The sequence below is a fragment of the Mytilus californianus genome, unplaced genomic scaffold (genome assembly GCF_021869535.1).
Source record: "Mytilus californianus isolate M0D057914Y unplaced genomic scaffold, xbMytCali1.0.p SCAF_1, whole genome shotgun sequence".
NCBI lineage: Eukaryota > Metazoa > Mollusca > Bivalvia > Mytilida > Mytilidae > Mytilus > Mytilus californianus.
In genome coordinates this window covers 16372761-16394884 of record NW_026262581.1, presented here as the reverse complement: position 1 = coordinate 16394884, position 22124 = coordinate 16372761, and the positions used below count along the sequence as shown (strand labels likewise).

At 31.8% G+C, this 22124-nt stretch overlaps 2 protein-coding genes across 5 annotated transcripts in view; one reads left to right on the top strand and one right to left on the bottom strand.

Moving 5' to 3' along the window:
• Positions 1-1533: 1533 nt before the first annotated feature.
• On the bottom strand, positions 1534-19990 carry LOC127712909 (alpha-L-fucosidase-like). Its single transcript, XM_052219532.1, has 8 exons — positions 19623-19990; positions 13628-13734; positions 12190-12320; positions 10742-10875; positions 9189-9286; positions 7307-7439; positions 5973-6143; positions 1534-5233 (listed from the first exon to the last, which is right to left on the bottom strand). Exons 1-8 carry the CDS (start codon positions 19958-19960, stop codon positions 4975-4977), a joined length of 1371 nt encoding a protein of 456 aa, XP_052075492.1. The 5' UTR covers positions 19961-19990; the 3' UTR covers positions 1534-4974.
• The window catches only part of LOC127713009 (mesoderm-specific transcript protein-like), an 18579-nt gene continuing 16430 nt past the window's right edge, over positions 19976-22124 (top strand). For 3 of the 4 annotated variants that reach the window (XM_052219766.1, XM_052219755.1, XM_052219628.1), the window contains exons 1-2: positions 19976-20009; positions 20940-21125. In XM_052219766.1, the coding sequence (XP_052075726.1) occupies positions 20975-21125 (151 nt within the window). In that variant the 5' untranslated portion in view covers positions 19976-20009; positions 20940-20974. The other variant, XM_052219682.1, reaches the window with a different exon arrangement.

Genomic DNA, 22124 nt, shown 5'->3' with positions numbered 1-22124 from the left:
CCAACTGATTTTGGAATTATATTATGGGAAATGGATTATGAGCAGGAGATCCTTGCACATGTTGGTGCACCAAGTCATACTCCCATTTGGACTTTACCAGTCTAATTGCTTTTACTTGTCTGTTTGGACATGACATATATTTTCAACTGACATCAGTATGCGGACTTTATACTTTGAAATAAGATTTTAACAAGTTCAAGGCACTGTGGTAATAAAAGACATATTCTCAAATGGTTTAGAATTATGGGAACATTACTTTTTGATATTCTTATTGGTTCAAGCCTCAATAGCAAGATGTTAATTCATGCAGAAGAAACTTAAATTTTTGAACTTGTTCTTAAACAAAAAGTAAAAATAACAAAAATACCGAACTCCAAGGAAAATTCAAAACGGAAAGTCCTTTATCAAATCAAAAGCTTAAACACATCAAACGAATGGAAAACAACTGTCATATTCCTGACTTGGAACAGGCATTTCCTTATGTAGAAAATGAACAACACAGACTTATCTCAGAGCCTCTTATACTTCAAGTTTTGTGAACATCTAGATTTTTTATGTTTGTAAACAACAAACATACAACTGATTTTTTAATTGGTTTTTAAATTAATGATTGAACTTGTTAAACTAAGAACACTCAAAGGTTTCATGTTTCTCACATACATGTTTGGCTAATGATAATGTAACTGTAAGAATGTATTGCTTTATAACATGTTTCTCACATACATGTTTGGCTAATGGTAATGTTACTGTAAGAATGTATTGCTTTATAACATGTTTCTCACATACATGTTTGGCTAATGGTAATGTTACTGTAAGAATGTATTGCCTTATAACATGTTTCTCACATACATGTTTGGCTAATGGTAATGTAACTGTAAGAATGTATTGCTTTATAACATGTTTCTCACATACATGTTTGGCTAATGGTAATGTTACTGTAAGAATGTATTGCCTTATAACATGTTTCTCACATACATGTTTGGCTAATGGTAATGTAACTGTAAGAATGTATTGCCTTATAACATGTTTCTCACATACATGTTTGGCTAATGGTAATGTTACTGTAAGAATGTATTGCCTTATAACATGTTTCTCACATACATGTTTGGCTAATGGTAATGTTACTGTAAGAATGTATTGCCTTATAACATGTTTCTCACATACATGTTTGGCTAATGGTAATGTAACTGTAAGAATGTATTGCCTTATAACATGTTTCTCACATACATGTTTGGCTAATGGTAATGTTACTGTAAGAATGTATTGCCTTATAACATGTTTCTCACATACATGTTTGGCTAATGGTAATGTTACTGTAAGAATGTATTGCCTTATAACATGTTTCTCACATACATGTTTGGCTAATGGTAATGTTACTGTAAGAATGTATTGCCTTATAACATGTTTCTCACATACATGTTTGGCTAATGGTAATGTAACTGTAAGAATGTATTGCCTTTTAACATGTTTCTCACATACATGTTTGGCTAATGGTAATGCTACTGTAAGAATGTATTGCCTTATAACAAATAGTCTTTGAGTATAAACATTTATTTTAATAAAAACTAGGATTTCAACAAAATACAAAAATGTAAATTAGTTTATAAAAAAATCAAAAAGGATTTCAACATTATGCAATAATGTAAAATAGTAAAAACAAACAAATCAACAAATCATTGGAATGTATAGTAATGGACAATCATTTACACAAAATGGGCTCATAATGACTATACTAGTATCGATTTGAGTTATCCCTTACCTTTTTATGATGGAACTTTTTTTTTACAATGACCATCTCCATCTCAATATAAAAATAAGGAGACGTGTATGATTGCCAATGAGACAACTATCCACCAAAGTTCAAATGAAGTGGCTGTAAGCAATTAATGTACGTTTTGCACTTACTTACAATGATACAGTCTCAAATGGTCAATAATTTTATCCAATCTTTATTAAATAGCAAAATGTCAATAATTCTTTCCTTTATATACTGCATATTTGTAACTACATATTTAAAATGAAGATATGTAACCTTTCAAATTGTGACTTGTTATAATTATATTTTAATAATTTTGTAACATTGAATGTTTACAACATGGAAGAAATTAATTAATTTAATAAACATAAGCTACCAGGCTGAATTAGATTCCTAATATGAAAAACTAATGATTTTTTTTTCAGATGCACATTTTATTTATTTTACCCAACATATTTTATCCATACTTATTTTTTTCCCAAGGTTTTAGTTAATATGTATATATATGATATTAAATATCATTAATCTATACAACAATCCTCTGTAGCATCTATATACAATAGACCTAAAAATGTTTATTGTTGTACTGATAATACCATCAATATCATAGATGAAAAAATATTAATGTTTTGCTCATATGAATTATAAATTAGTGTCATAATATTGTAACTTCATTCAGAATTATGACATTATTTTTTTCCTAGCACTACAGATCATGAATTTTCATTATATATAACTATATATGGCACTTTTCAATACAAATGTGTATACACATTATTATGAGTATAAATAATAAAAAAATTTAGTTACTTTCTATTTACACATACTGTAGCCCAGTAGATTATTTTATGACCCAGTAACAAGTATTATATGATATGTAATCTCATAAAAACAAGAGTGTACATGCTGAAATGTTTCACCTGCTGTTCTCATCATATAATCATCATGGTTGAATTTATGTTGAAAGTCAGTATTATGAAGGTTTTAATACTACAAGTATCAGATAAACTTAACATTAATCCATGTAAATGAGGTTAAGGTCAGATGAACCCTGTCAACAGAAATGTTCACCTTACAATCATATTATGCACCAAATATAATTAGCCTATTGCTTATTGTATTTGAGAAACAGACCTAAATACGAAAATGGAACATAAACCAATGAGTCATTAAAATTAAAATGGGATCAAAGGTCAGATGAACCCTGTCAGACAACATGTACACCATGTTATCATTCCTTTCAACAAATAAAGTTGACCTATTGCTTAAAGTATCTGAGAAACAGAGATAACCCTGAAAAATCAACATGACTAATGAACTATGAAAATAAAGTCAAATATCAAATGAACCCTGACAGATAGTACACCTTACTATCATTTCATTCACCAAATAAAGTTGACCTTTTGGTTATACTTTCTGAGATGTGGACTTGAAGACAACTTAAACTTGATCACTGATCTATGAAATGAGGTCAATGTCTGGTTCCGGTTGATTGTAATCCATATGTCTCGCATTCTGTGATAAAAGTCGCAGGCAAGACAAAAACACTTGCAATAATGTTAAATAGCATTTCACACATGTTCTATAATATTTATACATTACATGATTCCATTTAGCTAAAAACAACCCAATTTTTATAATATTAAATAGCATATCACTTATGTTCTGTAATATTTATAAATTACATGATTCCATTTATCTGTAAACAACCCACTTGTTATAATATTACATGGTATACTACACACTTGTTCAATATATTTTAAAATACATGATTCAACTAAGCTGCAATTTAGTTCAATCTAGCAGAAGTTCACAAGAAAAAATTGTTACCGTTTCATTTTATCTTTAATAATGATAAAAATCTCTAAATCTTCATTTCACAATGAAGTTTGAGAAATTATAAAATTTAAGGCAAACTTAAAAAAAAATCAGAAAAAACCAATTTTAAGATTGGTTTTAAATTCTGTGTAACATGACACAGTCACCAGGTCTATATGTACTCAGTAACCACCAAACAAGATTGGTTTATTAAAAATAACTTTTTGTTAACTAATAAGCTCTTCAAAAGATGCATTGTGAACATGGTTTGGTCCCATTTAAAAAAAAATCAAAATTGATAAGAAGATATAATTTAAAGATTTCAGAGCAGAAGTATAAAACAGGAAGAGTGTAATATAATTGAATCCATGCTTATATCACAATGGGGCAGACAATAAAACAAATATTTTTCCACACTAAAACCCATTTTTTCAACTTCCTACAAAGATTTAAATCATCCAACTGCAACAGTCTATTTTTTGTCTCCGCCATCTTCTAGCCTTTCCAATAGAAAGTTGTGTCATATTTTTACTGATGTCAAAGTATTTTGGACTTTTCCTATACATGTATTACTGGCAAAAAGATGCATTTTTCATGTTAAACACAGTATCAAGTATTAACAGTGTTTGAAGTTTGATAAACATGTTAAGGTAATTGAGGAAACTAAATTTTTTAAATTATGAGTTCCTATTTTTCACCAGTTTTAGTTAAAAATTGAAGTTTGTCAGACAAAATGGGATAACTCAGACCTAACTGGTTATAATTTTACTTCTATGGTTTTTGTGCTTTGTTTCGGGTATCCATTAAAAAACATTTTGAACATAAAATTAAAATTGATATTCAAAATCACCAAACTAATGATGTTCTGATTATCCATTATAATTTTCAGTATTTTATAATCAATAAAGTATAAATATTCTATAATTTTCTTTTAGGAAACCTTTTGACACCTCTTTGTCAATGTAAGGAATGCCTTTAAACACCTATAAATTATCCATTTTGCACATATACACCCTTTTTACATGTTTTAAGCATACAGTAGTGAGTAAGGTGTATTTATGGATCTGAATGTTTGAGTAATTCTTCTACAATACAACATATGACCTGCACGAGTATTACATAAGGAAAAGTGCGTCATTGTGAACTAAATTCCTACATTACTTGCATATAAATCAAAAAAATGATTTTACTTGAAATTAAATCAGAGCATGCTGTTCTATTATTCAGATTAATCGATCATAACTTTCCAGCCAATTCCCCACACTAAGATAGCTTTTTTTTGCTGTTTCTTTTTGAAATTTTGAAAAATAAGTTGAAATACATAGGAAATCCCTGAAATATCTGATGTCTCTTTCCTCAAACACTCTAAATTAATTTTGAATATCTTCCTCAAATCATGATTAATTCTGTAAACCTGTCATTTTAAAAGTCCATGCCCATTCACATGGAACAGTTTTCACAGATAAGGGTGGTATCTGTATATTAATTCCTTTCCCACCAGCTCCAGCTGTCCATGTTACTTTTTCGGGATATCCCAACATGCTGACAGTTGTATCCTTCGATGTTATAGGTGCTCCAAGTTTTACCAAGTTATTGTCGGGCCATTCCAGCAGTATTGCATAGACATCAGTTTCTGTAGACCCCTTCTTCATTGTATACCTAGCAAAAGATGTATTCAGTATCCTACACTACTTCAATTTTTAAGATTACAAAAACCATGAAAATAAGATGTAAGTCATGGTCTAAAAAAAAAATTCAACACAGGAATAAAAAACAACTCAGATTTTTTTTTTGTCTCACAACTGCTATCATCATATGTATAGGCATTGTAAGAGCAGATTTATCAGTGGTATTTAACTATTTAATAGTGGGCAAAATGCACTGATACGCATTCCCCTGTAAATATGAGTTCCTCAGGACACCTTGATTACTTAAATTGTTTCTAAGGAATTCTATCAAACTGCAAACATGTTAGTAGAGAAAAGTCCTACTACCGGTACATTAACAGCATTGCCATTATCATCACAGAAACCTTTATACAAATAACATCATTTATTTTTCAAATAACACTTGGTTTACTTTCATTTATATATTTATTAATATTTATGGTATATCTTTTATGTGTAGTGTTGGAAGTTTTCAGAAAGGTATTTTAAAACAAACAGGTATATTCAAGAAACAGCTTATCCCCTATGAAACAATTTTGTTATTTAGTAGAAAAAAATCAGTTTTAAACAAAATTACAGCCTGAAGGTATAATCTATTTACATTAAAATAATGAACTAAATCATTTCCACTTATTTTTAAACTTTACTAATTGTTAATAATCTCTTCTTTAAATAGTTTTGTTATCCAAGTGATCAGGTTGTTAGTACACTATTAAACAATTTCTACATACCACACGTTTTTAACAACAGTGTCATTCTGGTGAACCCAGGGTTTAGTTCCATAGATTCCATCTCCATTTACACGAAGCCATTGTCCCATCTGATGGAGTCTCTCTTGATAAAGAGGACTAATCGTTCCATATTTTGTAGGACCAACACTCATCAACATATTACCTCCACAGCTAAATACAGGAAGTGGAAAAACATATAGTTACATAAAAGTATACTCATTTGAACAAAATGAAATATGTCACCTTAAGGTGGTACCCAACACCTTGACTTCATTCTAATTTGGCTCGTTTAATTTTCATAAAATTTTGACAAAATGTTTACTTTGACCCTTTGACAAAAATATAAAAATTTCAAAAAATTTGAACCAACCACTTTATCAGAAAAATTTCGTTGGTTATATAGCAGTTTGACAAACACTAATTTTGATCATTGAGAAGCTTAATATTTCCTTAACAATACAACGTAATTAAAACGTTTAGCTGATTTTTACAGAGTTATCTCCCTGTAGTGTTAGGTACCACCTTAAAGGGCAAATAAAAAAATCAAATCATTAAAAATAACCATTCAAACAACCATCAAACAAACATTTAACCTGTAGAATGAAAATGGGTAATAATATCCCAAAAAGAAAGAACTGCTTCCATTGGATAAGCTTCTAAATAAAAACTTTAACCAACAACCCACAAATACAAGAACAATTTTTTTTGGGATCACTGCTGTTGCCTGTGACTGGATCTGTCAGTGTAAACTCATAATGTTGACTGCTGCTGTTGCCGTAAACGTGAAATGTTGTCTGCCAAAAAATTAACAGTGAAATGTTGTCTGCCAGAAAACTCCAATTATCAGTTAAATACACAAAATTGAATAAGAAGAAAAATCAAAACATTGCTCAGGGTGCTTCTTGATTGTGAAGGAGCTTCTTTCTTAGCTTTTTAAACTTCCATAAAGATTTGACAATGTTAATAAGTCTAAAAAAAATTAACCTCAGACTGTATTAAACTGTTAGTGCAAATAAAAGAAGTCAATCTGTCAGTAAAATACAGAAAAAGGAAATAAATATTTTCAAAATTTTTTCTGGATGCTGTCTCTTGATCAGCAAAATACTTCTGTCTAAGTTTTTTTTTAAATTCCATGAAGATTTGACAGAGTTATTGATGTCTAAAACACTCTCCCCACAGACTGAACCTTACTGTTGACAATGCAGGCAAAGCTGACAACAGAATTTAGGATAGTGATGTTAAGCCTTTGCTACTTTCTTCCAACAGGAGACAAAAAATTGGACCTAAAACTAGCACGAAAATATTTAAGGAATACCCAGTCCTTTTTTTATTACCTGACAGTAGAAGTAAGCTGTGATATAAGATCCTCTATTGTTAGGAAATCTTCAATCCTAGCATTTTTGCGGTATCCCCAGGAAAATTTGTCTATTGTCATAGCATTCTCCCATTTGTGGTTCTGCAGCTTGCCTTTAAAATAACATAAAATATTCACTTTTGAAATTAACTTATTATTTACATTCTTCTCCTAAAAAAAATACTGCATATTATACAGTGTACATTACTTGAGTGTTAGTGTCCTTTAACCTCATTCCATGTAATTAATTTTAATGTTAGTCATACTTTGTAATTCAAGTGAGTTTGTGTATGTTTGTTTTGTTCACACATTGTTGTCAATATATTGGAATTTTATGTGATTGTCATACAAGTGAGAGGTTTAGCTAGCTATAAAATCAGGTTTAATCCACTGTTTTCTACATATGGAAATGCCTGTACCAAGTCAGCAATATGACAGTTGTTTTCCATTAGTTTAATGTGTTTGAGCTTTTAACTTTGCCATTTGATAAGGGACTTTCCGTTTTGAACTTTCCTTGGAGTTCCGTATTTTTGTTATTTCACTTTTTACTTAGTTTGTGTGCATCCTGTCTTTCAAGAAAAGCCAAATAGATTTTCAATACTTTAAGCAGATACATGTGTACCGGTATAGCTCTTGGTATTTCTAACAATATATTGCATCATAAATGAAGAGTCTAGATTTGACTCTTTAAATTTTCCCTAGTCGTAGAAGTAGTATGCCCCAGGAATAGTGAAGATTTCACAGTATTCAATTTTATAAAAATAATGAAAACCATGCCTGTAAGAGGAAACCATGCCTGTAAGAGAGAACCATGCCTGTAAGAGAAAACCATGCCTGTACAGATAAAACCATGCCTGTAAGAGAAAACCATGCCTGTACAGAGAAAACCATGCCTGTACAGAGAAAACCATGCCTGTACATAGAAAACAAAACAGGCAGAAGATACCAAGGGGACATTCAAAACTAACAAGAATTCTGTGAGTATTGCATGGCAATACATAGTCCCCTACCGGTTAAAATATCATTGTAATGGAACGAAATTCTAACTTGATCTATAACTTGTCATGGTGTAAACTACATAAAATAATAAACCTACCACTAAATTCTTCAAACAATTTACTAAAGAAAAGGAAAAAAATCCAAAATGTCATTTATCTTAATACAATGTCTTTTACAAATCTTTTAAAAAATGAGTAATTTCCTTTTGAACAGAAATCTAGTAATTAATAAGTATTTCATCAAAAATTTAATTCTAGGGAAAGTTAAAATATGAGTTATTTCCCTTTGAACAGAAATCTAGTATTTTTTAAGTATTTCACCAAAAATTTAATTCTAGGGAAAGGGCCTTGACTGAACAAGGAGAAAAGCCAAAATCGTGAAAATCGAACTTGACCTGTAACTTGTCATGATAAAATAATACACCAAATATCAAATGGGCAATTAACCCCAAACTAATTCCCAGCATTCCCTTTGTGATATGGAACCTTGTGGAAAATTTTCAGACAGATCCATACACTAACATACAAGTTATTGTCCACAAACTACAAAAATGCTTCTTTTTGGCCCCTTTTTGACCCCTTAATTTGCTCAACGTTTGGAACCATAACCCCCAAAATTAATCCCAACCTTCCTTTAGTGGTATTGAACCTTCTGGTAAAAATCTATAGAGATCCATTCACTTAAACTAAAGTTATTGTCCGGAAACAAATGCGTCTTCGGACAACGCAGACGACGACATGATAGCATTATATGACGCAAAAAATTTTTTGCGGTCATATAAAAACAACATGAAAAGACAAACAAGTCCACAAAATAATATATAGAAAACTAAATAAAATTAACATTTATCACATTGCTAATACCTGGATTAAATCTATCAGTACATGAAAAATATCCACCATGTTTACAGGGACATCCATGTCCCCATCTGTCATTGGTCACTACTGTATCTTTTACTGGACTGCAAAGTTGAGCAAAACAATTGAACAAGTTGTATAGTTTTCACTGTGAAATTTACACAGGTCCAAAGTACCAACCAAATTACAAGGATACCTACTCTTTAACCAGTGTTGTGTGAAAATTTAGAAAAATATAAACTTTAGTTATTTCTAGAATTGAGAAATATTAAAAAAAGTCTTGAAAATGAAGCAGCTACTAAATTTTTATGCCCCTGCAACTAAAAGTTGGGGGGCATATTGTTTTACCCCTGTCTGTCTGTCCGTCCATCCGTCTGTCTATCCTTCCATCTGTCCCATTATGGGTACATAGTTATTCCAGATAACTCCTCCAACAGTTTGAATGCTAGGGAGTTTTCCCTTTGCTGGCTGTTTGAATATATTGAAGGTGTGCATGTGGTCAGGGTTTTGATTTTTATCAATATTTGCTCTTTTGGGAGATAGTTGAACTTTGTCATTTTTTGGAGTATTTACTTGCATAAGAGGTGCATAGTGTTTCCGGATAACTCCTCCTACAGTTTGAATGCTAGAAAGTTTTCACTTTGCTGGGTGTTTGTACATATATTGAAGGTGTACATGAGGTCAGGGTTTTGATTTTTATTAATATTTGCTTTTTTGGGAGAGAGTTGAACTTTGTCATTTTTGTGGAGTATATACTTGCATAAGAGGTGCATAGGGTTTCCGGATAACTCCTCCTACAGTGAACCATAGACCTATGTGCTCCCATGCTCAACTTTGTGTATATCAAAATAACACATTGCATTTACGGGGGCATCATTTGTGTCTCCAAGACACAATAATATCTCAAAGAAAGTCCTACATTGACTTTGTTATAATACAGTTACTTCAGAGTGGAGTGTGGGGGCATCACTTTGTCTAGTTTTTATCTGATTCTTGTGAATAATGATGGAAAATTTCATATACATGTACAATGTCTTAAAGATATGATATGAGCAACAGCCTCACCCAAACATATATTTTGCTACAGGAAATCTCATACAAAAATGTTGATGTTAGTAAAATATCCTTTATAGGTAAATTTGCTACTAAAATTTAATTTGATCCAATGCTACATTTAAATCTGCCAATTGAATTTGATCCAATGCTACATTTAAATCTGCCATGTAATAAATTCAAATATATGTCTATTTTGACTTGTTAATGTCACCATATGCTTAACTGCTAAACAGATTTAAGAATTCACTATTCCTCATAAACTTAATCAAAAAAGGAAAGATATCAAAGGGGCAATCTCAGTCTAAACACACTTGTGCAGTTGATTGTCATAATCACTGTCAAAACAAAGTTTTACTGAAATGATTTTTTCACTGGTCATTTAGTAAATAGATTCTAACCAGATTTTTGTACTTTACAAAATACCACAAAAATTATGATAACTGTGAAAAAAATGACCAATTGTGGCATTCTATTCTGTAGTTATAACTGAAGTTAATACTGACCTTTCATTATAAAGCCAAGCCAGGAAGTTGGTTGAATTCCAGTAGGCATCAGCAGCCTCCCAGTCTCCATCAGACCATATAACTTCAGGTTTGTACGCATTCACCAGTTCATATAATTCAGGCATAGTCTTGGTCTAAAAAATGTTAAATCATTTTGAGATCACTTTTGCAAATACTAAAAGCATACTCATATTTGTATAATAAAATGCTTCGCTGAGCCCAGCCTGATACGACCGCAGAGGTCAAACCCTGAACAGTTGGGGCAAATTTGGATATAATATTCAAGCTTGATACTGTCTGAATTTTGATTGTGATCAAATTTTTGACATAATATAGGTTTCTGACACAAAATAAATGTGGTAAAAGATCTTACAAATCTACTGCGCAATACTGTGCAATTGAAGATTACTTCTTGAAACTTTTACAAAATTTGAAATTTGAAAATTTTTGAAAAAAATATGAATTCCTTAAAAAAATTGGAACACCCCCCCCCCCCCGCCGCAATTACCCCAAGACTCGATCCAATTCTTTCCTTTGTAGTATGGAACCTTGTAGTAAAATCTCGGAGAGATCCATACACATCTAACACAAGTTATTGTTTGGAAACTAGAATAATGCATGTTTTTGGCCCCTAATTCCTACATGTTTGAGGAAATTACCCCCAAACTCAATCCCAGCCTTCCCTTAGTGATATGGAACCTTATGGTACAATATAAGAGAGATCCATACACTTACACACAAGTTATTGTCTGGAAACTACAAAAATTGTTGTTTTTGGCCCCTTTTAGGCCCTTAATTCCTAAACTGTTTGCCCATTATCTGACATTACAAGGCATGACCCTGACTGTTTTGAATCATTTGGTTTGTCAATGATCATATTGTTTTGATGAGTTTGATTTTCTAAACTTTTTATTAGAGCTTTGATGGTGTTATTTAAAAAAAACGTGTCATGCCCTAAGAAATCAATAATGTAGGGTTTTGCCTATAATAAATGCTGTTATAATGGTGTTACATTTGAAGAATCAAATTTCCTAATATCCACCACATGTCATCAAAACAAACAACAACAGCTTAGCTTATACTTGTGCCTGCTAATTATGTTTGTTTCATGTCACTTGTATATCTAACTTTGCTGTTCGTATGCTAATCCTTAGTTTAAAATATATGTTTATGTAGACCATAAATCTAAAAGTAAACTGTTGACGCAGAGATATGTCTGGCCTTTAAGAAATTTTGATAGTAAAATAATTTGTTGAAATTAAAATGGCAATACTTCAACAAGTAATGAAAAATTGAAAGTTTATTAGCAGCCAAAGTTTTCAATTGACAATCAATGAATGAAATATTTTTTGGGATTATCTTAGTAAAAAAAAACATACACAGAGGACTTAGTTTAGTTTATATGCATGCATTGGTTCAAAATAGTAATTAGTTTCTAAAAACAATACCCTGACAAAGTCTTGCTTCTGAAATCCTGAGTGTTTGTCATTCAAATAAACTGGATTAAACCATTCAAACAATGAGTGATACAATCCAAACTTCATCTGTGTTTTAGCTCTGACTGCAGCGGCTAACTCACCTGTAAAAAAAATTCAAAATTGTAATTGTTTACATTATATACATTTCTTTTCAATACAGTAAATAATTAACATAATAACTGGAAATAAAAACCTAGGGTTGTATTAAAACAACAAAATAGCTGTCAAAATGAAAGCAGACCAGGTTTTTATTGCATTAATATATCCTGAAAGGCAACAGTGAAAATCATTGTATTAACCTCAATTTTGTCATAAGCAACAACATATTAAAATATGAAAAGCATTCAATTTGGTTGAACTATTCTCAACTTAATGCACAGAAACGACATAAAGCGCCATTTCTCAATCAATAACCATTACTAAAGGATGGCAATTGTGAAATTTCGTCAATTTTTGTTGGTTGACTTACAGGGTTATCAAACACATTTTTCTTTAAACTAGATACCCAAATGATACTAGTGTCCAAGTTTGGTGAGATTTGGCTTAGTAGTTTCAGAGGAGAACATTTTTGTCAAAGGGAAATTAGCTATCAAATTCATGTTCACCGATTTGACTCAAATTCTTATATTTGATTTTAAAACACATTCAAATTATAAAAAGTTTAAAATAAACAATTTACGGTGCATAGACTCGATAGTATGTATTAGCATTTCGTGTGTATTTTAGTCTAGACGCCATCTAATTAACCATTGATGTGATCTCCGAAGACTACTGACGGTCATATAACAAAATATAAACATAAACATAGATATAAATAGATTGCGAACTCGTGCAATTGGATTTTCTAGGTCTGTTTGATTTCATATTATAGGTTAAAAAAAGATGTTTATAATCGTTTTTACCTGAATAAGAATGAGTTTTTTTAGATCGAAACAGTCAACCAAATGTTTATCCCTTGTTTCACTTCCAATGTTTACATTCTTTTCCATTTAATAACTGAACACGCCTAGTTCATGCATAACCCATCTCTAGCTATAGGAATCAATTAAAGTATACATGAATACGGATTCAATGAGGTCAAATTATTCACTTCCAAGTGAATAATTCTTTAGCAATGTTTCTTTGCTTATTTTGACAAAACTGAACCAAACTGGTTGTTAAAAAGCGAAATTTATTATTTCACTTTTTTACTTTCATTAATGATTGAACAAAAATAAATCAAATTTTATTTTTTTTATATCTCGTAGCTAATGCCCCTTTAAAGTTAACAGATGACACAAAGGACGCTAAATGATGAGAAAAACTCACCTGGCCCAGAGGGCCAAGTGAGCTAAAAATGTACCTAAGGTCAACCCCACAATTCTCCCTTTATTCATATAACATACAGTATTGTTGTAAAAATTCTTACCAACAAGATCTCTTTTAGGACCAGTTGCATTAGAATTCCAGTTAAAGGAATACTTGGATGGCCACATGGTGTATCCTTCATGATGTTTACTGCTTAATACAACATATCTATAATATAAAAGCAAAGAATTCAAATCAACCTAAAATCATACCAAATTATATTTTTACATTTATCTACAAGGTATGTTAAATAGCAAAATGACAAACTATCCAATACATGTAGTAAAAAATATTCAGGAAGGGATTTATAATACTGTAAATTCAGAAATTATTGCGTGCATTTATTATTGTGATTTTTCACGAATGGACAAAATTGTGAGTTTAATTATTGCGATTACACAAACATCTGCATAAAGATCTATGTTTCAGTTATCAAAATGCGAGTTCTTATTATTGCGATACTCACCTGGTTGCATTATTCGCATTAATAAAAACCTCGCAATAATTTCTGCATTTATAGTACATAAATTTGTTACATGTAGTTTCAATTGAAATGATTAAAAACTAAAGTGAACAGATGGCAACAGTCAATATACACCAAGTGATGGAAATAACTGGACGTTTGTGATGGTGAGCTAAATTCAAAGTTAAAAATGTCTCACACCACAGACACTGACAGAGCAAAAGTAATTGTTGTATGACATCAGTTATTCAATGGTCGCAAAATCTCAGCTTAGGTCTTGCAAATTCCCAAATAGGGTACTGGGAATAAGGTCTGCCCTCTGTAATGCGGATAATCATGACATTTGAATAATTTGATGTTATAATAAAATGCTCCGCTGGGGCGCAGCTTGATACGACCACAGAGGTCGAACCCTGAACAGTTGGGGCAAGTATGGACACAATATTCAAGCCTGATACAGCACTGAATTTGGATTGTAATTAAATATTTGACACAGCATAGGTTTCTAACACAGAATGAATGTGGTCTAAGAACTTAAAAATTTCTAATTTACCTATTCAAACCATATCATTATTATTTGCTTTTATATATAAATCAGAAATAACCAATTGAAAATGGAAAATTTTAAAGAAAATAAAAAAGGAAAAAAAATCTCCCCCCCCCCAAATTTTTTGAACCCCCTTATGATTCATCACCCCCAAACTCAATCCCAGCCTTCCCTTTGTGGTATGGTACCTCACAGTACAATTTCAGAGAGATCCATTACTTGAACACAAGTTATTGTCTGGAAACTAGAAAAATGCTTGTTTTTTGGCCCCAAATTCCTAAACCTTTAGGGAATTACCCCCAAACTCAAACCCAGCTTTCCCTTTGTGATATGGAACCTTGCAGTACAATTTCATAAAGATCCATACATTTACACACAAGTTATTGTCCTGAAACTAGAAAAATGCTTGTTTTTTTGCCCTTTTATGACCCCTAATTCCTAAAATTTTGAAGGATTTACCCCCAAAATCAATCCCAGCCTTCCCTTTGTGGTATGGTACCTTGCAGTACAATTTCAGAGAGATCCATACACTTGAACACAAGTTATTGTCTGGAAACTAGAAAAATGCTTATTTTTGGCTCCTTTTTGGCCCCTTATTCCTAAACGTTTTGGGCAATTACCCCCAAACTCAATTCCAGCTTTCCTTTTGTGATATGGAACCTTGTAGTACAATTTCATAAAGATCCATACACTTGAACACAAGTTATTGTCATGAAACTAGAAAAATGCTTATTTTTGCCCCTTTTTGGCCCCTAATTCCTAAAATTTGGAGGCAATTACCCCCAAAATCAATCCCAGCATTCCCTTTGTGATATGGAACCTTGTGGTACAATGTCAGAGAGATCCACACACACTTACACACAAGTTATTGACATGAAACTATAAAAATGCTTGTTTGGCCCTAATTTCTAAAATTTGGAGGCAATTACCCCCAAAATCAATCCCAGCATTCCCTTTGTGATATGGAACCTTGTGGTACATGTACAATGTCAGAGAAATCCATACACTAACACACAAGTTATGTCTGGAAGTTACAAAAATGCTTAATTTTGGCCCCTAATTCCTTAACTGTTGGTACCATAACCCCCAAAATCAATCCCCACCTTCCTTTTGTGGTATTGAACCTTATGGTAAAATTTCATAGAGATCCATTCACTTAAACTAAAGTTAGAGTGCGAAAACCAATGTGTCTTCGGACGACGACGCCAACGTCATACCAATATACGACCTCAAAATTTTTTTGCCATCGTATAAAAACTACTCAACATGAAAAATGTTGTTTTGATTTGCAGAATGTCATTAGTCATCAATACTGTTTCCTAATAATCCTCTGATCATCAACGAAATTTACACAAATTTTTCAAGTGCAAATTCCACTTGCCATGAATCACATATGTCACTAACCCCTCTGATTTCTATAGTTATTATTCATAGGGATTTAACTACATGTATGGAGCTAGATTGACTTGAGCCGTCTTGAGGCAGCAAAGACTTGGGACAGATTAACTTGTGGCAGGTTTGGAATGGGGCCGGAACGACCTGATACCAAGCTCCCTGCATTTGGATTACATCCACTGGAAAAAGTACCAGAATATACAGAAAAAATATTTACAAAAACACATGAACCAGTGATGAAGCCCTGATAATTTATCTCGTTCTGTACAATAAATCTACAGTTTGAGCAATTATTATGATTATAGCTTGCTTAATATGGCTATGTTCATGTTTTAGCTCAGCTGAAATATGTGTATACAATAAAAAATCATTTCCATTTACAACTTAAATGAAATTTCTGTTTTCACTTATTATTTGGAAATGCATTCTTTAACTTGATTGTCTATAGAACATGTACGGTAGACATAATGAATAATCACTCCAGAATAAAATTATGAAATCAATTTTTACATTTACTAGTGAACATGGTGAAGAAATAATATCCCAAAATCATGATAAAAGTGCCAACACTATACATTGATACATGTATATGCATTTTAGAATTTATTAAACTACATTTGTGCATTATCCTGTTCACTTCCAATACTCAATTCTTATGTTACATTTTTTTTTTTGCATTTCATCACAGTTAGAGTCTTTTATTCACTGATGTTATAAACACTCTGTAACTCATCTTACAAAAAGTAAATTCAAATTGGTAGATAATACTTATAGTTATAGCTACCAAATATTGAACTGAAATTTCATTTGAAAAATTTAAAACTTTGGCAGGGGGCTAAATCCAGCTACATGTATGGTGTTGGTCGCATATATTCTTCTTTCAGTATGTTTATAATGTGCATGGACTTACAGGACAAACAAAGAACATAAAAAAAAAAAGTACTGGACTTCTACTTTTATTTCTACCATTTTGCGGCCACCGTCAATAAACTGATTATTTTGCCACTTTTGTAACTTTTTGGAGACTTGACAGTATATAAACAACAATTTTAGTTTAAACCTGTTCCATGTGTTCTGCTCATTGTACTATGTATACATGTATTAAGCTAGAATTTTAATTATATTTTGGACATACTTCTACTTCAATCATATAGTGAACGCCTTCAACAAATTGAAGGTTATGTCACTGGAGGATAACTTATAACAAGGCAAAGACCGTACTGTGACCTATAATGGTTTACTTTTATAAATTTTGACTTGGATGGAGAGTTGTCTCATTGGCACTCATACCACTGTTTTTTACCACATCTTCTTATATCTATAGATTTATATACATGATATACAGTCAGGGGTACTACTTGTACAAGTAATCTTTATTTACTTGAAGAAGTAAATAAAATATACTTATACAAGTTAATTATATTGTTTGAATGATCTCCCCTTAATTTTCTTAAAAATTTACTTGTACAAAAAACTGTATATTACAAAGAAACTGATTGGGCAAAGATCTTAAGTATTTGCGCAAGGCCTTCAAAAATTGCTCCTTTGGGGCTTGTAAATGAGCAGTGTTCTAAAGATAACAGACAAATGAGATTTTCATTGTCCATGAAATTACACTTAAATGAATAGTAAAGACATCTGCAAAGGACAGACAATTCAAAACTCTGTTAGAGCAAATTAAAGAAGTTCTAAGAATTCAAGAAAAGAAGATAGGATGACTTTTTTAATTGTATAAGTAAAAAAAAATCTGAATGTCTAAGGGACATAACTAGGCCAAAAAATAATTTACTTATTCAAGTAAATAAAATACACTTGTATAAGTATACTACAAATTTACTTATATAATAGATATAAGAAGTTGTGGTATGAGTGCCAATGAGACAACTCTCCATCCAAGTCAAAATTTATAAAAGTAAACCATTATAGGTCACAGTACGGTCTTCAACACAGAGCCTTGGCTCACACCGAACAGTAAGCTATAAAGGGCCCCAAAAAATTACTAGTGTAAAACCATTCAAATGGGAAAACCAACGGTCTAATCTATATAAAAAACGAGAAACGAGAAACACTTATGAACCACATCAACAAACGACAACTACTGAACATCAGATTCCTGACTTAGGACAGGTGCAAACAAATGCAGCGGGTTTAAACATTTTAATGGTACCAAACCTTCACCCTTTTTCCTGAAACAATAGTGTAACATCACAACATAGAAAGACACACTATAAAATATAAGTATATTATAATTACTTCTTCAAGTAAATAAAAATTACTTGTACAAGTAGTACCCCTGAATGATATATGTACAAATTAAAAATAGAGGAAAAATGAAAATTACAAATGTACAATCAGTTTGATGTGAATAGCTGACTTTAATATTGATGTTTTGAGATTGCAGATTTGAGAGCATGTACAAATGTACCTGTCAATCTATGAAAATGAAAATGCAGGTCATGAAATTTTTTTTTTTTCAAAATATCAATTCTTTAAATGTTACAAGATAGAAAAAAATCTTTTACCGGGAAGTAATATTCTGATATGTTTTTGCATTCAATTTGTTTAAGATTTAATCTTTTTACAAAAAAACATCAATTTGAGGAGTATACTGTGAAAAGTGGCAAAAAAGAGGATGTAACTCAAATGTTGAAATACTTTGAAATACACAATTCATTTCTGACCTTTAATAAACTACATGTAAGTTAAGTATTGTTAATTAGCAGTGTGTTTGACACCAAAGCTGTCAAGTGAAGCCATTCACTTAATGGGTCACATACCATACTTGTAATTTGACAGTTAACACAGCTACAAAATGTAGTTGGGGCCTCGGTGGCCAGGTGGTCTAAGTAGTTCTACTACTGTAATCACTAGCCAGTCAACACTGAGGTTGTGAGTTCCAACCCCGCTCTTGCGGGTGTACTCGACTCCAATCTTACTTGACTAGGATTGTCAGTTTTCCTATCAAAGGTCGGTGGTTTTCTCTGGGCACTCCGGCTTCCTCCACCCATAAAAAACTGACAGCCACAAAATAGCCCAAAAATGGCGCTTTAAAGTGGCGTTAAAACACCAACAATCAATCAATCAAAATGTAGTTGAACTTCCTGTTCAGGAAGAATAAATTATTTACATTTTTGAAATTTAGCTGAATTTTGTCTCCGAATGACCTTAGATCTGCTCTGAATAAGTTAACCTTTTGACGTCAAGCAACAATCACTTTTTCATTATGACGTCAAATTTTTTAAATTGTGATGTCAAATTTACGGGAACTTGTGTGATTTTACGTATTAAATGGCGGACAAATTAGCAAACAAGTGTAAATACGTCTATTACCAATTTGCCAGTATTTCAAAGGAAAATCACTTATGAAATCTATCATTTCATACCTAAAAAGTTTGAGGGCTCAAGAATCCAGGTGAAAACTGGTCATTTACGGAATTCCTGGGTTATTTAACGACCTGGCAGGTATTTAAAAATCCTGTGTGAGAGGTGAAATTTACGGGTGTCACTCGCAGAATACAGGTCAGTTGACAGGTATGTGAAAGAGTCTACTGATGTACAGTTTATGATGTTATCAGGTAGTTTGTTCCAGTCAATTGTTCTCTAAAAAAACATTCTTTTCTGTACTATGTTTTGCAGGATTTGTATTCTTACTTTGCACCAGAGTTCTGGAACATTTCAGCCCATTCCTCTGGAACAAAAAATTCTGTTGTGAACATAGCTGCAAAATCTGCATAAGTAAAATCTGGACGGTAGTTTTTCTGCATGTAATCCACAATAGCCGGCATTGGTTGGCCTTTCCATTGCCACCAAAACCACTCCGATGAAAAGGCTGGTACAGAATATAAACCCCAGTTTACAAATACACCAAACTTGGCATCATCAAACCATGGTGGGAGTGGTCTTGCATCTAAAGAATCCCATGTCGGATCGTATTTCAATGAATTAACATAAGAACACAGCAAAACAAAACAAATCAAGTAAGCAGCCATTTTCTTTTCACGTGATGAAAACAAAGATCATGTCACATGATAAACTCAGGTAGTGTATGCAGACCGGAGGCTGAGCTAAAGTCCTATAAGAGGGTCGTGTCAAAAGATATTGTACCAATAACTTGTAACATTTAAACAAAGAAGAGTTATCTTTAATATGCTTATTTTTCGTGGCAAAGGTGTTTTTCGTGAACAACTGAACATTCCCTGCTATTTTATCCAAAAACCACAAAGAAGTCATTTGCAGTATGCCACAACGAACGGAACGCAAAGACCTCAAACATATCGAGTTCACCGAAATTAGGCAAATTCTCAAATCTACATTTTTTTCAATTATACATTATAAGAAATTAGTTAAATATAACGGTGGATTAATGAAGTTTGAAAACATTAACTTATAAATGTATTTTTGGATTTTTAATGTTTACCTATTGACAGGTTAATTCACTAAAAGATTGAGCGTTACATTTAACATAGAAATCTGAGTGAAAAACTTTGTTATATCGTAACCATTTTGTCCACAGGAAGGAGACAAATTTAAAAAAATATGTGTAAATTACTGAATACAAGGTTAAACATCACTTGCTTCCTCAGATGAAGTTACTGGTTATAAACGTATTGTTGTTGAACCTTTTCATACTTGAATAAACACATTAACATAAATATACCTACTATATATATATTATTAGTGACTACTGTGGATAGTAAACAAGGAATTGATAGCAAATAGTAAATACATGTTATTTCTAGTATATTTATGTTAATATAACACGGAAAAACACGAAATTATTGAATTCAAAAGAAAACTAAAACATAATGGATTTTGAGAAAAAGGGAGAGGGCTAAAAACATTATCCTGTCCCCATGTACCTATGACATTGATAGAAAGGTTATTCTGTTACTAGTCTGCTTACTGGTAAATGCTAGGCTTGTATAATGATATGAATAATTGACATGTATTTCATTTATACAAATACAGACTTCCTGATGCATCATTGTTAAAACAAGAAGAAAATGGGTTTGAAAACATGGATAGCTGTGAGTGTTGTCATCATAGGTGTGATATTTATTATGTATCCAGAACCGCACTTGACTCCTAAGGTGATAGCATGGAAAGAAGGAGGGAAGTATCTTCAATACAAGAGCTACCAGATATTTTACAGGGGTAATAACACTTACCAACCTTTTGTTGAAAACTTTTAATCATGTCAAAGTGTCAAAGAAGGACATCCAAAATCCAAAATGTACAGTAAATGCAATAGTTAGTTAAGACTTGGATTTCATTATCATAATCAAGGAAGGAATGTATGAAAGATGGTTAAAATCTTAATGATTCTGGCATGTTTTTATTGATTGTTGCTGTTCAATGCCACTTTCAGCACTCTTGGCTATATCTTTACAGCCATTTTTATTGGTGAGGAAGGGAGGAATACCTGGAGAGAATCGCCAATCTTCTTCATGAACACCACAGGCACTTGTCTCTGACAAAAATTTCATATATACCTGAATATTAAACTTTGTTTTTCTATCCATGGAATTGTTTTTTCTGAAAAAAAAAGTGCCTGTGAGGAATACTGGCAGTCCTAGTCCATAATATTATATGAGTTGAATGCACATATCACAAGCAGGGTTGGAAATCACAACCTCATTGTTGACAGGCTATTGAAAACTATCATTGAATTACTTATTTATTTTAATATTTGGTGAAAACTCCTTGCTGAATAAAAATCAAAGTTAATTTGGCTAAAAAAAAATTGAGCAAAGTGTTTGGGATAAGAATTTGGGATTTTTTTTATTATGGTCTAAGTGAAGGTATTAAGATTCTAGGTTTTTATTATTTGCCATTATGCCCTTTTTACTATGTTTTTGTGATAATTAGATAATAACAGAAAGTTTTAAATTTCACTCTTAAACTGCCGCAGCAATATTCAAGCTCTTTATGATCTCTGCTTTCAACTACATGTAGTTTTAATTTAGTTATAAACTAATTTATATCATTTGTCTAATATTTTGTTGTAGCAGCATGAAAAGGTTGACCATACATTTTGACTTCATATAAAGCCAGTTTTTTAATGCAAATCTTCAAAGCAATTATTTGCTTAAGGGATTATTTCAATACATCACATTGCATATTCCACACTTCTCCATTTTAATTAAATTTTCA